The 15,353-nt window shown below is 48.1% G+C and overlaps 1 protein-coding gene across 10 annotated transcripts in view; it reads left to right on the top strand.

The window, feature by feature from the left end:
• BANP (BTG3 associated nuclear protein) overlaps nt 1-15,353 on the top strand; it is a 104,914-nt gene that overhangs the window by 40,049 nt on the left and 49,512 nt on the right. For 6 of the 10 annotated variants that reach the window (XM_038538081.1, XM_038538078.1, XM_038538079.1 and 3 more), the window contains 2 exons: nt 7,907-8,023; nt 9,577-9,752. In XM_038538081.1, the coding sequence (XP_038394009.1) occupies nt 7,907-8,023; nt 9,577-9,752 (293 nt within the window). Of the gene's footprint in view, nt 1-733; nt 826-2,067; nt 2,225-7,906; nt 8,024-9,576; nt 9,753-15,353 lie in introns of those variants that run through there. The other 4 variants (XM_038538083.1, XM_038538082.1, XM_038538087.1 and 1 more) reach the window with 3 other exon arrangements.

Genomic DNA, 15,353 nt, shown 5'->3' with positions numbered 1-15,353 from the left:
TGCCTCCCCCAGTGCCCATTACCCAGTCACCCCTTCCCCCCGCCCACCTCCCCTTCCACTACCCCTTGTTCGTTCCCAGAGTTAGGAGTCTCTCATGTTCTATCACCCTCTCTGATATTTCCCACTCACTTTCTCTCCTTTCCTCTTTAATCCTTTTCACTATTTTTTATATTCCTCGAATGAATGCAACCATATAATGTTTGTATGACCCAGGTTCCTGTGTGCCATTCAGGAGTACGTTTGTGAAAGCTGGTAAGAGATATATGTGCTTAGGGAACGTATGCATATCTGTGGAGTTTCAGAAGAATCTGCAAACCTGTTTTCTTATGAATAGAAAGTGGAATTACTTGAGATTTTTGCTAGCTCTCTTTTGTTAATTGAGATTTTTTTTTCTATAAAAAAATTTGTATTATATCAGCTTTACCCAACTGAACTTCACAAATGTTACTTTGAATTGCAAAAGGATCAGCTGTCAGCAGAGTGTGGTGCAGAGAGACTTCGGTGTAGGGGGGAGGGAGGCAGAGAAGTTTCCATATGTTTTTCCAATGTTCTAGCAGGATTCCTCCTCCCCCAGCCATGAAACACAAAGCTGGATATCAGTGTGTGAATAGAAGCCATACCTGAGCTGCCTGCCTCACACGGGTGGAGAGAGGGAGGCATGGTAAATTAGCCAGCGCTGTGAGAAGACCTTGTCAGCAAGGTCCCTGCCAGGTTCGGGTTAGTACACATGGTAACTGGGAGCACCCTGAGGGTGGGGCATTTCTTCTGGGCCGGGAGCAGGGCTCTCACTTCACTGAACTCTCATAACATTCAGAGGCACTTGCTGTGAGTATTTTAAGTTATTTAAATGTGTGTCTGGAAGGTTAGTTTCTCCTAGGATGGTCATGTTCTTAGCCCCTGCCTGCATAAGGTGAGGTTGAGGCCGAGAACACAGTTGTGGCCTTTCTTTCCTGCCTTGCGGCTGATGAAGGGTATCTGTGTCACCCCAGCCATGAAAGTTGGTTCGCTGAACATCCACGGGCATGCCTCTGTTGATGATTAATCAGACTTGCTGGCAGTTGGCTTCTTATTTCCTGGATGAACACTAGTGTGGAGTAAAAGCAGGCAGTGCCAGTGGACGTTTCCTTTGGTCATTAGGACCTGGAAGCAAGGACAGACCGCTTATGCTGCTCATATGAACCTGACTTTCCAGGGGCGCCCCATGCTGCAGGGGAGCTTAAGAGGCATTCTCCTGGGTACTCCCAGTGCACCGGAATTCTTGGGTTGGGAGGAAGTCAACCCCTTGCCCCACCATGTCTGTGGCAGACTGGCAGGTTGATGGCTGCTTGTCCCCTCTGAGCTCACAACAGCTTCAAACTCCAGTCAGCGTGCTGTTTCACTAGGATGGAGCTGGCTGCAAGCCTTAAGCTCTCTTGTCATCCATGTTGAAGGGGTTCTTGTGTTAGGACACAATGTAGATTTGGGTGTATGCATGCACACGTGTGTCTGCATGTACACGTGTACATTCAGAATCCAGTTATGTGCCCCTGAAATCTGTGTGAGGAGTTAGCTAATTCAGTTAGAATTTCTATCAAGTTCTCTAAGCTTACAGAGATCTGACATGAAGCTCTTCCAAATAACTGTTGAAAACTCTGGGTTCACCTGACTTGATGTAATTTGTCGTCTTCTCTTTGCCCAAGATCTGTGTTTCTTGCTGGGCACTCTGCATGCCATATGCTGAGCTCCTCTTTTGTCGGCTGGGTTTTGTCCTGGGTGCCCCTGCCCTTCCTCCTCCCTGGGTCCCTGCCTGCATTGACCATGGTGTGGTCCTAAAGCTCTCTGTGTTAAACCAGCTTCTTTTCTATTTTTTTGTAATAAAAAGTGGAAAATACTGACTTGTGAAAAATAGTTTAAATCCAGCATTTTTCAAGAAAATATTTAGGTCTTCTGTTCTTGTGGTTTGTTAATTTTTGAATAGTCTTCAACAGAGCCCCTTGGCATATATACAAATGGTAGTCATGTTTTATGTGAGTGATGGACAAAGGGGACAGAACCATTTGTGTTCTAAATTCTAGTACAGGTACCTCTAACATGGTCACCAAGCAGTTTCCCGAAACAGAGGAGACATTGAAGACCACGTTGTAAGTGTACCTTGGAAAATGTTAGCATGATGCCTCTGACAGCTGAAGAGGTCTTGTTTTAAATCCATCAAAATAAAATAATTTCAACACCCAACACTGAAGGGGTAAGTGTTAGCAATGATTGACATCAGATCCTTTCTGGTCTTGGCTAACAGGTGACAAGGAGCATGACAGGCTCTATTACCCATAAGTGGGAGACCTTGGGCACATTCATACCCTTGCCAAGCTCCGGTCTCCTCAGTACAGTGAGAATAAAATAAGATGTAAGGATCACGGTCCTTGAGGTCCTGCCTATAAGCGCTTGGTGTACTTTGACCCTCAACACCCCTGTGAGGTTTAAGAGATTAATCCTGTTAAGGCTTCTTGTTCACTGAGGGTCTAATACCATCCAGGCCTCATGGTCACACTGAGTGGATTGCAGCGCCCTAGGCTGTCCTTTGGGTGTCGTTTTGTTGGGTTTCTGTCCTGGCTCTTGACTCTTGGTCTCTTTGAGCACGTGGCCCAGCATCATGAGATCGAGGAATCTAGCTAGAGGCAAGAGCCAGAGCACTGAACAGTCATGGAACTTATTGTTGAATTTATTCATGTGTCAAACATGCAGGGTTGCCTGTACTGTGCACTCACCTAAGTAGCTGGGGTACCTCCTTGAGAAACGGACAGATTGCTTGTGTGGGGGATGGCCACATGACAAGTTAAGCTGTAGGAAGTGAGCCACGTAATAAGTTAGCATTGTGGGGAAACAGCGAATGGAGTGGATTTGTGCTTCTTACACAGGGTTGAATATGTGTGTGATTTTGTTTGTTGTTTGAAACCAGGGACACCCATCAGAATCACCAGGGAAAATGGTTAAAAAACAAAAGCCTTGAGCTCTCTGGGGGTGGCCCCTGGATCCCCCAGGAAAGTCTGATGTTCGGAAAGTAGTGGGCTATGGACTGTTGCTTTGTTGGTGTTGGTTGTTAGTCTCTGGAGGATTTGAGCTCAAATCGAACTTGGCTGTGTGAGCTTGGGCAGATTATTACATTAGCCTTTCTGAGCGGTGGGCTGCCCGTCTGCACAGGGAAGGTGTAAGGCACGCTTCGAGGATTGAGTGTGTCTCTACCACCGGGATCCCTGGGGGCAGTGCTGTCCTTTGGCTGCCCCTGGGGGGGTCGCTGGAGGCCCCATACTCACTGTCCGTAGAGAGAGAGTGGTTCTTGTGACCCTTAGTCACAGGTCACTGGGCCACATCACAGAGTAGCTCTTCTGAATGATACCATTTTGATGGGTAATTAGCATATCTTAGAATTAAAACAATCAGGATAGTCTGTGAAGCTAGTCTTTCCCACTTTTCCTTAATTTTGGTTTTTATTTAATAGGAACTGAAAAAGCAAAATGGCAAACATAATTAAAGGTATAGGACATGATTTAAGATTGCTAAAGAGTGAATTGAGCACATCGTTTTTAGAAAACAAGATGAGAGATGAGTGGAAGGAATATCACAGAGAGCCTAGAACTAGGCCCACTGAGCTTTGACAAGTGCAGAGGCCAGGGAGTGGGGGAAGTGCAGCCCCTGAACACCTGGAGCCAGGGCTTGGACATCCGCAGCAGAATGAGAGAAAGGACCCTTGGTGTCATGTCACACCTGGAACAGAAATTAATTTGAAATGGAGCATAGATGTCAGTGCAAAGCTGTGAGACTTGCCGATGCAGCTGTAGGAGACTTGATACTGAATGCACTGCCCATGAAAACCGTGATGAAAATGCTGAACTTAGGCTCCTCTAGAGACCGATGAGGAAGATGAAGGAAACAGGCTACATACGGGGTGGGGGGAAGGCTTGCACACCATACACCTGACAGGGATGGATGGCTTGCTCACCTGCAGGAGAGCAGCCCAGTTAGAGAGTGGGCAGGAAATGTGAACAGATAGGTTGCCCAAGAGGAGATTTGGATGGCAAGTGAGCACATGATCATTAGTCATCAGGGAAAGGCACGTAAGTCCAAACCACACAGCGTGTGGCTCCACATCGGTCAGAATGATGAAATGAGAAATAGTAACACCACCACATGCTGGCGAGGATGTGGAGAAACTGGGTCTCTCATCCACAGCTGGTGGGAATGTAAAATGGGTCAGCTGCTCTGGAAAAGTCTGGCAGGACTTACTGTGTGGCCCAGCAGTCCCATTCCTGGGTGTTTAGCCCGGAGAATTGAAAATGTGTGTTCACAACCTCTGCATGAATGTCGTGGCAGCATTAGTTGTAATAACCCAAACCTGTAATACCCCATGTGCCCTTCTGGTGTTAAAGATTAAAAAGCCTGGGCTGCCCGTAAATAAAGCTCTGTGCAATAGGAAAGTCCTTGGCAGCAACGCCAGTGAAACTGAAGGTGGGTGCTAGCAAGATCTTGGGGATTCTGCTGAGCACAGAAGCCAGTCTTGAAGGTCATGAGATGTGTGAGTCCACATACCTAACCTTGCCGAAGTGTAAGAACCATAGGTGAGAGCAGGTTAGCAGTTGTTGGGGGACAGGAATGAGGCTGGGAGGGTGGGTTTTTCTAAGGGGGCAGCACGAGGCTGCTCCTTGGCAGCAACACAGGTCTACCCATGGGGTCAATCCACCCAGAACCACACATGCATACAGGAGGCATGTAGAACTCATGAAATCTGAGTAAGGACTGTAGACTCATTAACCGAAGTATTCCAGGGTGAAATCCTGTTTTTGATGCTGTGCTGTATGACAGGGGTTATAGGATGCCACCCCTGGGGACATGGGACTTTATGTACTACTTTTATTATTTCTATAGTGATTTCAAAGCAGAATTGGGAGGGGATACATTCCCGTGTGTGTGATAGGAGAGGAGGGACGGCCACAGTACACCCGGTGAGGGTTTGTTACTTGGAGTTGGCTCACACGGTTGTGAGGGCAGCCAAGCATGTTTCTAGTCCAGGGCAGGAAGGGGAGAGCAGGATCAGAGGAAGGAGCCAGTTGGTGTCTCCAAGACCGGGAAAGAGAGCCTAAACTTCCCACCTCATCAGGCCAGGCTCACCTAGGATAGGACTTTTAATCACCCCTGCAGAATAATTGCTTCATAGCATGTGCAGATTAGTGCCTGATTGAATAATTGGAGAGTGTAATTCAGCCCAGGCAAAACACACTTATACTATTGTACCAGTTTTCCCATAGCAACCTTTAGATGACTATTTCATCTTATTAATGTGACATGGATGTTCCTTAATTTTTGAAAAATGAAATTTTTTTAATACAATTTGATGTTGATATAAATGCATTTGATTAGTCAAAAGGGTGTAATTTCTGGTACATTGTAATGTTGATTTATTGCTTTCTCAGATGTTTGCATTGTAGTCTAAATACCATCATCTGCTTAAAAGTACCCCACGAATGAGCTTTCCACCGTTGGATTTCACCTTATTCCTTTGCTTTTTGACAGTTCATTCCCATCTCATCCCCTCCCTGTGCAATGGGAACACAAAAATTGGAGCTGAAAAATGTACTTCCTGTTGCCACAGGCCCCAAGCCTTAAAAAGGTCTTTTGGATTGAGTTCTCCTGACAGTCATTAGTACACTTTTGAATAAAACAGAATATGTGTATAACTAATTCTTAATAATCCAGTGTTGTGAATGTGGTCTTGAGATGGATGGGGCTTTTGTTTTGGCTAGTTTTTGAATCCGCCGGTGATCATGACTTATCACTTAAAGTGAGACAAGGTTCAGCCCTGTTCCTGCTTCCAGTGTTTTTAAGGTTTTAAATGCTGAGAAGCCTTGTTCACAGAAATAACTACGTGGGAGGAGAAGTAAGTACCTCTCAGCTCCTCAGGTTGTGTCAAAGGTCTTTGTAAGCTGCTGTCAAAAATGATTTTTGATGACCTCTGAGCTGAAAAGGCCAGTAGGTCCTCTGTCGGTTTTATTGAAAGCAGAGAACGCTAAAGCATTCACATGCTCTGGGGTGCTTCGTTGGTCGATGGAGGTGTCTCTATGGCTTTCTCACGCCCAGCCTGGTGTCCCCTGGGGTGTTGATATTCCGGATGGACAGTGCACATCTATGCATTTGCAGGGACAGGTCATTTTCTTTTAAGGTGGGAAAGGGGCTTTGGGAGAGGGAACAGAGACCAACCAGGTGCTCTTTCAAGGGGAAAACGTTGTTAGGAAGGAGTACGCAGTGTGGGAATTCGGACGATGCGCTGCTGAGAGCTGTCCATGCCCAGGAACCCCCTGGGCATCTTGGTGGACCTCTAGGGCTACCTGTTTACATTGAAGCTTGTTGCTTAAGAATGTTACTTCTTTGACCTTAATGAGAACTGTTAGGGAGAGAAGGTATATTTAGTCAAACAATTTTGCTAGATGGTGCCATGAGTAAGTTTCAGTCTGTTTCCTTTGGAACTTCTGAGACCGCTCATGTGCTGCCATCTGGGTGGAGTCCCATTAGGGGGCCCTGTAAGCCCCAGGGTGGCTCCACTTAGCTGCTCATGGAGGGAGAGAGGTGGAGAGGCACATGTGGGACCCTGGGGGACAGCAGGGTTCCTTGGAATATACTTCACGAAAATACCAAATGCGTGCAAACCTGTCATCTCCTGTTGTGATACGTGAGACCTGAAATCTTGAAAGCCTGCGTGTGACCACAGTACCAAGCTGAGGTCACCCAGGCCACTTGTGATGCCTGCCCTGTGGATAGGCTGCAGGGATTTGGTGGGTTACTTTCACTATCACCAAAGAACAAGTAGAATCCCTGAAAAAATACTACATTGGAATGAAATGGAGTTGATTTTGCTTTTATTTTAGAAAAACACCCCATGGTCCTGTGATGTACTTGGGCATGGAATGGCACTGTTTGTGTCTCTCATTTTGGGAGGGGGCATTTAACAGCTGTGTGGCTGTGACACAGGGCTCCATTTTCATATGTGCTTTTGGTTCTATGAAATCTTTTCCCAGAGTTGTGAAATTCAAGAATGACACCTTCTCAGGTCAGATTCCCATGCATTCCATGGGAATACCAGTCCATGCATGGTATTCCCAGTGCTCCCGGCCACCTCATGACACAGCATGCTCAAATTTCCTATGGCCATAGCACCACTGGCCAGAAGCTTAATGACTGAGCATCTCCAGGAGTACGTGCCTTGAGATAAGCTGTTGGCCACTGCTTATTTGACCATACCATGCCGCCTCTAGGAAGGCCTCTGGATGGGGGCTCTTTTCCTTCACATAATCATGTTCCTTCAGAGACCCAAGGCCCTCTGTGGTTGGTGCACCCCACTAGTAGAACACGAGGTGATAAATGGTGTGGTTTTGCCTGCAGTCTTCCTGTCACATTTGCCCCTGTCCTTCCAGAGCTAACTAATGTTCTGGAATGATGTCGACAAGCATGGTGGTTATGAAAGCCTTGATTTGTCACGTAGGGGCGGAGTGAGTAACAATGTCAAGCTGTGTTTCATGCAAACACCCGACTTCAGAAACCCTACTAACTGCAGAAGACCCCGGGACCCCCGCTGCCTTCTGTATGAGGGTGTCCGTGTTCCTTTCTCCGCCCACCTGGGACTACCAGCAGCGAGGGTCGAGGGTCGGTAAACTCTCTCCTAGGAAGAAAGCAAGCAGAGGGAAAGGAGAAAGAAAGGCCCATCCCGGCCACTCCCTGCCCAGTGTCAACCGTAAATGCCGCGTGAGCCCCGCGGGGGGCCCCCCCTCCCCTAGTGCAGGTCATTGGGAGCTGACTGTATTGAATGACTCTTATGTGCTCTTCAAATGAATGTTGTTGTGTTAAGGTCTTCTTTTTTCTTTGTGATTCTTTTGTTCCGTAGCGTCGTCCCCCAGACCACAGTAATACTCAACAGTGATCGGCAGACCGCCACTGTAGCCAAGATGGACGACCCCTTGAGCAACAGGGCGCCGGATTCCCTGGAAAATATCATTAGCAAGTCAGTAGCCACCACACCAACCCCAGCACCTCTCACTGCCACTGCCACCGCGATGAGTCCCCCCGAGGACCAGTCGACGTTCCACGCGGGGCACGGCCCACGGTTCTGTGTGGTCGGGGCGGTGCCGCGTCCGCCACAGGGGGGTGACTCGGCCGGGGAGACGGCTCTGCTGCGTCCCCCCCCGACCACCACGTGTTCTCACCTGTCTGTCTAGCAGCGTGTCAGGCCAATGCACGGCCTTAGTGTGCTAAGTGATGGAGGCCCTTCAGGGTGACGATGTTTTTCCTCCCACCTTTTTCTCTTGAGACTTTGTAAATGCAACCTTGGTCAGACACGGGAGTGCACAAAAGGCATCATGCGATGATGGAGGCCACCGCGGGTGCCCCTGTGTAGGGCTCTGGGCCCAGCGTGGCCTGGTAACGTGCCCCGAGAGGGCCCCTCTGTTTGTGGCTCCCCTCTGTGTGTTCACAGAGCTCCATTTGGCCTCTTCTCTGGGTCCTGTCTGCAGATCGTTCCTCCCCCAGCTGTGTCCTGTGCCCTTTGTTGTTCTAGCCACTCCTGAGGGCCCCATAGTGCCGCGGCCTGCTGCGCTGGGGGGCAGGAGAAGGCCTGGCTAGATGCTTGGGGGCCAGGGAGCTCTTGCCAGTGGTGAGACACAGGGTCAGGCATGCCAGGGGCTGACCCCGAGCGATTAGGAGCCAGGGCAGCTTGAGCAGGCTGCTGTGAATCGAGTCCAGAAGGTGGAGCCCCCTCCCCGTGGCACAGCCAGGATAGGAAGCATGTTTTGTCTCTGTAAGCAGGGAGGTGGCATTTCTTCCACTTTCTTTGTGCCCACCAGTGCCCGCGAAGGGATGTTGTTGAGGCGGTCTTGGAAGAGCTGCGTAGCATGTCTCCAGGCAATAAATACAGATGCTTTGGGCCTTTTTTGGAGCTGGTGACTTATGTCCTGTTTTCCTGGCAGTATCTTACAGCCCCATATCAGGACCCCTTAGGGTGGTGAAACTGTCCCTTAGGAAGTTCTTGGCTGGCTTTTTAGATCCATTTCAGTGGATTTTGTTGGTGGGAATAGTTGGGAGTGATAATGGCCATTAACAGAGTCTAGTTGCTTCTGGTAGGTCTAAGTAGGGAGTGGATTGGATCAGTGAAAAGTCTCCAGGTTCACTTTCTCTTAATCCAGTCTTTCCTTTGCATAGTCTAAAAAGTTACTCAAATGTCCACGTTTTGCAGGATCACCTCTGTGATCAGAGAGTTGCATTCTAGGCCTTGAGTCACAGTGGGTTGTGATTTTTTTTCTCTTGTGATACAAACATGATTGTAAACTTTGCAATTTCATACGGTTTCTTTCCAACCCCAGACTATTTCGTGCTGCTCAGTTGCTGTTAATCTTGGTAGGGAGAGCTGTATGGGGAGACTTGTGAGCTGCTGCTCCATGCGCAGCTTAGAGTCTCTGATAAATGAAGGTGAGAAGAACATGGCAGTGCCTCAGTGCTAGTGTCTGCTTGTTGCTCATGGCACGCTCACAACATTGGCTGGTGTTTTTGTTTCCCGCTCAGCGCGGTGCCCGGGCGACGACAGAACACCATTGTGGTGAAGGTGCCGGGTCAAGAGGACAGCCACAACGAGGACGGGGAGAGCGGGTCCGAGGCCAGCGACTCCTTTTCCAACTGTGGACAGTCAGGAAGTCAGAACATTGGCAACAACGTCACCCTCATCACCCTCAACTCAGAAGGTGCGCCCGCAAAGCTTCTTTCCTTTGCCTGAGAGGCGGTAGGTACGGCTTCCTGTCCTGTTCTGTGTGTTTGCCGCGGAGGAAAGCAAAGCGGTCAGCCTCACAGTGTTTCAACTTGATGATGGCTCACAACCAATCCATGCTTGGTAGAAACTGTACTTCAAATTTTGAATTGGGGTCTTGTCCCCAGGCTGGCAGCGTGCAGTCTGGTCTTGGTGATGTGAGGTAGCGGCTCCCAATCAGCCCGTAGTCATGCAGTCAGTAGCCACCAGGCCGACCACTGTTCCGCATCCCCTGCAAGCCCTTCTGTTTGCCCCTTTCAGCACTGTGTTCGGTAAGTTCCATGAGCTCTCTCGCACGGTATTTGTGTGACATGATTTTGCCCAGCTATAGGCTAACGTGGATGTTCTGAGCACATCTAGGGTGGGCTGGGCGAACATGTGATACTTGGTAGGTTAGGGGTGTTAGATGAATTTGTGACTTAAGATTTTTTCAACCTATGATAGGTTTCTTGGGACATAGCCCCATCCCCAGTTGAGGAAGATCTGTACATGTTTACTGTTTTTAAAAAGTGGTAGAAGAAAGTGAGAAAAACATAAAATTTCATGTCCAGAGAGCTCTGTAGAATCCTGTGGGCTTTTTCCATGTGAGCATAAACATGGTATGATTCATGGTGTGACACAGACCTCATTCATGCACGTCTAGTCAGCTTCTGGAGGCTTTCTAATGACAGGCATTGTGCTTCTATAACTAGTAGCTGGTCACTGCCTTTGACCATAGGCCTATCCACGTCTCTGTTGAAGACCAGACACAGGTGCTCAGAGGGGATTGTACAACCTTCCACGAGATGTAGAGGGAGCTGCTCTGCTGGCTGGATGTGAGCCTGGACGTGAGCCTCTTTCACCCACACCAGGGCTCCTGTCCCCCCGTCTCTCCTGCCAGGGTCTGATGTATGCTCTCGACTGGCCCTGGTCCCTGCTGCTGGCCTGATGTGCCTCTCAGAGGCTCCCTGCTGCCTGGCACCTTTGCCCTGCCTTTGTGGGCCAACCTCGGCTTCCCACATGGCTTTTCATAGCATGGGGAAGAGGGCAGATTGATGGTTTAGCGCTGTGTTACTGACTTCTAAAGCCTCTTGTTTCATTTACTAGTAAACTTGTCAGGTTTATTGGTTTTATGTCTGAGTTGTTGATTATTACCAGAAGCACAATATCGATTCCTAAAGGCAGTGATGTAGATTTACTGAGCAAAGATTTTCCTGTTAGACAGGTTACCATATCTGAAAGACTGAAGACAGTGTTTTTCTCAAAGTTTTGCTCAATTCTGACATAAATTGCTAGGATTGGGACAGCACAGCAGGAGTGAGGAGAGAATCAGGGTTTAGGGACAGCGTTTTTTAAAAACTTAGATCGAGGGCAGCCCGGGTGGCTCTGTGGTTTAGCGCCGCCTTCAGCCCAGGGGCTGATCCTGGAGACCCGGGACCGAGTCCCACGTCGGGCTCCCTGCATGGAGCCTGCTTCTCCCTCTGCCTGTGTCTCTGCCCCTCTCTCTCTCTCTCTCTTTCTCTGTTTCTCTCATGAATAAATAAATAAAATCTTAAAAAAAAAATAAAATTAAAAAATAGAAACTGAGATCGAATTTAAATACCATAAGGTTGACCATTTTAAATAAGCATCCAATTCAGTGGTTTTTAGTACATTCACATGGTTGTGCAGCCATTGCCCAGGCTAATTCCAGAACATTTCTGTCAGGAAGGAGGCCCTGCTACAGTCACTGGCCATTCTCCCTGGTATTCACCAGTCCACTCTCCATCCCCGGAATTATGTGTTGCAGGCGCTTCACACACGGGGGAGCCGTGTAGAGCACGCCATCCCTTCTGTGGCCAGGTCCTGCTCCATCATGTGGATGCACCACATTTTGTCCACCCATCTGTTCATTTGTCAGTGGACACTTGAAGTGCTTCCAGTTTTTAACTGTGATGACAATGCCTATCTAGGTAGTTTGCGAGAACATGTGTTTTTGTTCCTCTTCGTAGGCACCTGGGAGGGGAATCACTTAGTTTTTTTACACATTAAGTTTGAGGAAGAGAGGGATGCCATCAATCTCAGCTAATGGAGATTTACCATCCATAGTAGAGATGGCATCTGTAACTACGTGTTCTTCCTGTCTGTGCACGTGGATTCTGGGTAGATGCCCACATAGGTCTGGCTGGCCACTCAAAGCTTCATGTTTGTTTGGTTTAAACTGCATCAGTTAGGGAGCATAGCACCCAGTAGTTCTGTGAGTTTCTCAGTGAGTATCATAAAAACAAAATATTTCAGCTTTTTATGTGTCTTACTGTGATGTGATTAATGTAAGATATATTTCATTTGGGGAAACTGCAGAATGCTGCTAAGTGAACACAGAAGAGTCCAGCTTTGAGGTTAGTAACATCTGGGAGACAAAATACAGATTTTCTTTTTTATCTGAGTCTGAGCTCTTGATGAGCTGACGCACTTTGTGGAAAGCATTGCTTTCTAGCGGACTGTGTCCATTGGGCATGATGGATGGAGAATGCCTGTTGTTAGGATTGGGGCAAGCTAGAGAAATTTCTCTGATGATGAATTTTACTTTGGGGGGATCATAATTCAGGACCATTCTGTTTGTCTCACGAGGAGGAAGCATGCTGTGTTGTGTGCATCCTGCTGACTCTGCCCTTGGAGGGTCTCCCCCAGAAGTTTGACTGCTGTGAGGAGTGCTGCCCCAGCCACCACCATGGTCAGGGTGAAAGGACATGGAGGTGGACAGGGTCCTCTTCATGTGGTTGCCGTGTATGGAAACATTGAGGAAAAAAGCTCATCCATTTGTGTCTCTTGTATGAGATTTACTGTTGACCTGTAGTGGCATCATGGGTTTAGTCCTCTGAGATAGACGAGTGTGCTGAGAGGTGGATTAGCACTTTCCCTGCCTCATCCTCCCTGAGACCTGCATGGCTCAGCCGGAGACAGTGTCAGGTCAGCTAGTTTATGTTAGGGAAGCTCTGTTCACATGCAGAGCTCTGAAGGGCCCTGGGCTTGGCGTTTGTTTGTGGAATCATTGAATTCCTGATAATGGCCCAGAGCTGCAACTAGACAGATTGTTCTTAGAACAGTATTTAAGTGGCTGCAGTTCTAAAAAACCACAGGTTTCAAAATGGTTATTTCTTAAGAATTCCAAATGGTTTACACGAATTGATGTGTGTTTTATATCAATTTGGAGCCCATTATTTACTCCAAGGCACCATATCTTTTTTTTTCTTAAGAGAGTGCAAGTGAGCATGTGGGGGGCGGCGGGGGAGAGGCAGACTGAGCGAGGATTTGAAGCAAACTCCCTGCTGAGCGAGCCAGCCTGAAGCCCAAGGTGGTACTCGACCCCAAGGTCATGACCTGAGCTGAAATCCAGAAGTGGATGCTCGACCCACTGCCACAGGTACCCCGGGCCAAATCATGTGATGCCCATGTTCCTAGCTCCTCAGAGTGAGGGAGGAGTCTAACTGCCATGGGCACCTCGCTCACCTGGGTTCTTGCTCCTCTCATCTTGTGGCTGTTTGGTCCATTTACTCCTGCCTTTGGAAAGTACTAAGTGTGAGAAAGATAAAGGGACTCTTTTATACACTTTGATGAATCTGTTTTTCCCCAAGGATATTTTTCCCCAGCACATGTAATCATAAATTAGGCCCACATTCCTTACAAACTACAAGTTCAGTAAAATCAAAAGTGTGAATTAATTGTTGATGAAAATCCCTCTGAATAACCATTTCCTTCTGCCCTTCTGTTGGGAGAGGAACGAGAGGCCTCAGTAAAGAGACAGAATGCTAGCTCTTTCTGAGGTCTGCTCAGATCCTTAGTTGCAAGTGTCGATGCAATGTGATTAGAATGTGCTAGAATTGTGGGTCAGAAATGAACATGACCTCCCATGGTGTCAATAGCTAGATTTATGTTTAAAAAGGTTAAATTTCCTAAGGTTGCCCTCAGGTAAACGTAATCCTACTGTGTGAGGTAAGAGTTATTTTCCAAGGGTACCCAGTCAGTGCTGGACCAGTTTTTTTGTTTTTTGTTTTTCTAAATCAGAGTCTAAATATTTTGGATTTCCGAATTGAAATTTGTTCCCCTTGAAAGTCAGGTTATAATGGGCTAAGGTGAAAACATTCCTGAGATGCAGATAAATTATGTCATGTGTTCTTTTTTTGTTTTTTATATATATTTTATTTATTAGAGCGTGAGAGGGAACAGGAGCAGGGAGAGGGGGTGAGACAGAGGGAGAAGCAGACTTCCCACGGAGCAGGGAGCCCGATGTGGGGCTCAATCCCAGGACCCCAGGATCATGACCTAGCTGAAGACAGATGCTTAACTGATTGAGCCCCCCAGGTGCCCCTGACATAAATTCTTTATGTTGTCATGACATTAAAAAACATTTTATTGGTGAACATAAATGGGGTCCTGAGAAGAGGGGGATCACAGACAGGTTAGTGACCAGTTAATACCAAGTTAGTGAAGATGACTGGAAGAAGAATGCCAGTGGGTCTTTGAGTGTGACTGGTCAGCAGGGCTCTGCTGTTTGGCCCATCTCACAGAGTTCCAGAATGGGTGGCATGTGATACTGATTTGTGATACCCTGTCTGTGCCCCATGGTTCCCACTCATTCATGCCCAGGAGGATGTGCTCTAGTCCCGATTGAGATCATGATGACTTGTGCTCAGTAGGTGACCAGGCCCTGGTCTGTGGCCTTGTCCCTCACTCAGTGTGTGCTCATGTGGTTTCTGTGGAATGTGCTTAGAGTTGTGGGGGAAAGTGTTGGCTTCAGTACCAAAGACCGTTTGTTTTTTTCCCTTTTCCTTATTATCTTATATGTAACTCGACCCCCTTGAGTAGCCCATTTAAAAACCCCAAATTATCAATCTGTTTATAGCTTACAGATGTCACATCACTCCCAGATGAGCATGGTTGTTTGGGCTACAGGTACAGAGTTGACTGTGCCTAGTTCCAGAAAGGCAGGCCGTCTGGTTGTTTAGGTTGATCTAAGGGTGGAGTGTTCTTGGTGCTCATTTCAGGTGACACACGTGAATAATGGGCACGATCAGAACATGCCCAGTTGTGTCACGTGTGATCCAGTGTTGGGAGGGCATGTTTTGGAAAGCCTTGGTCAGCTCGTTCCTAGGGCTGTTCTCCATGAGCATAGCTGAGCCTCTGGTTCCCCTCCCCAGCCTGTGGGCCTCCTTGTCCCCACTGTCCCCCCTCCACAGGGCATGGAGAACGCCATACTGCATCAGTCCCTACTCCGGAAGCTGATGATGTTTGCTCCTGGAACTCTCTGGTTCAGGGAGACGTGGTGAGTTGGATGCAGCGGGGAGTGAGGGCCAGGGGAGAGGTGAGAGTGGAGCCTCTGGAGGAGTGGTTGGCACCCTCTAGGTGAGGGTAGAGCGGGCAGGGCAGTGCAGTGATGGGCCTGGGCATGGAGTTGTACCAGCTTGGAAGAAACTCTTAAGTACCTTATGGTCCATGTATTACTGCTGATCCCACACATTTCCTAAAGTAGCTTCTGTGACTCTGACCAGGCCTCGCAGCCTCTGAAAGCAGGAGTGGACGG

This window comes from Canis lupus, chromosome 5, assembly GCF_011100685.1.
Source record: "Canis lupus familiaris isolate Mischka breed German Shepherd chromosome 5, alternate assembly UU_Cfam_GSD_1.0, whole genome shotgun sequence".
NCBI lineage: Eukaryota > Metazoa > Chordata > Mammalia > Carnivora > Canidae > Canis > Canis lupus.
This window is presented reverse-complemented; position numbering and strand designations above follow the sequence as displayed.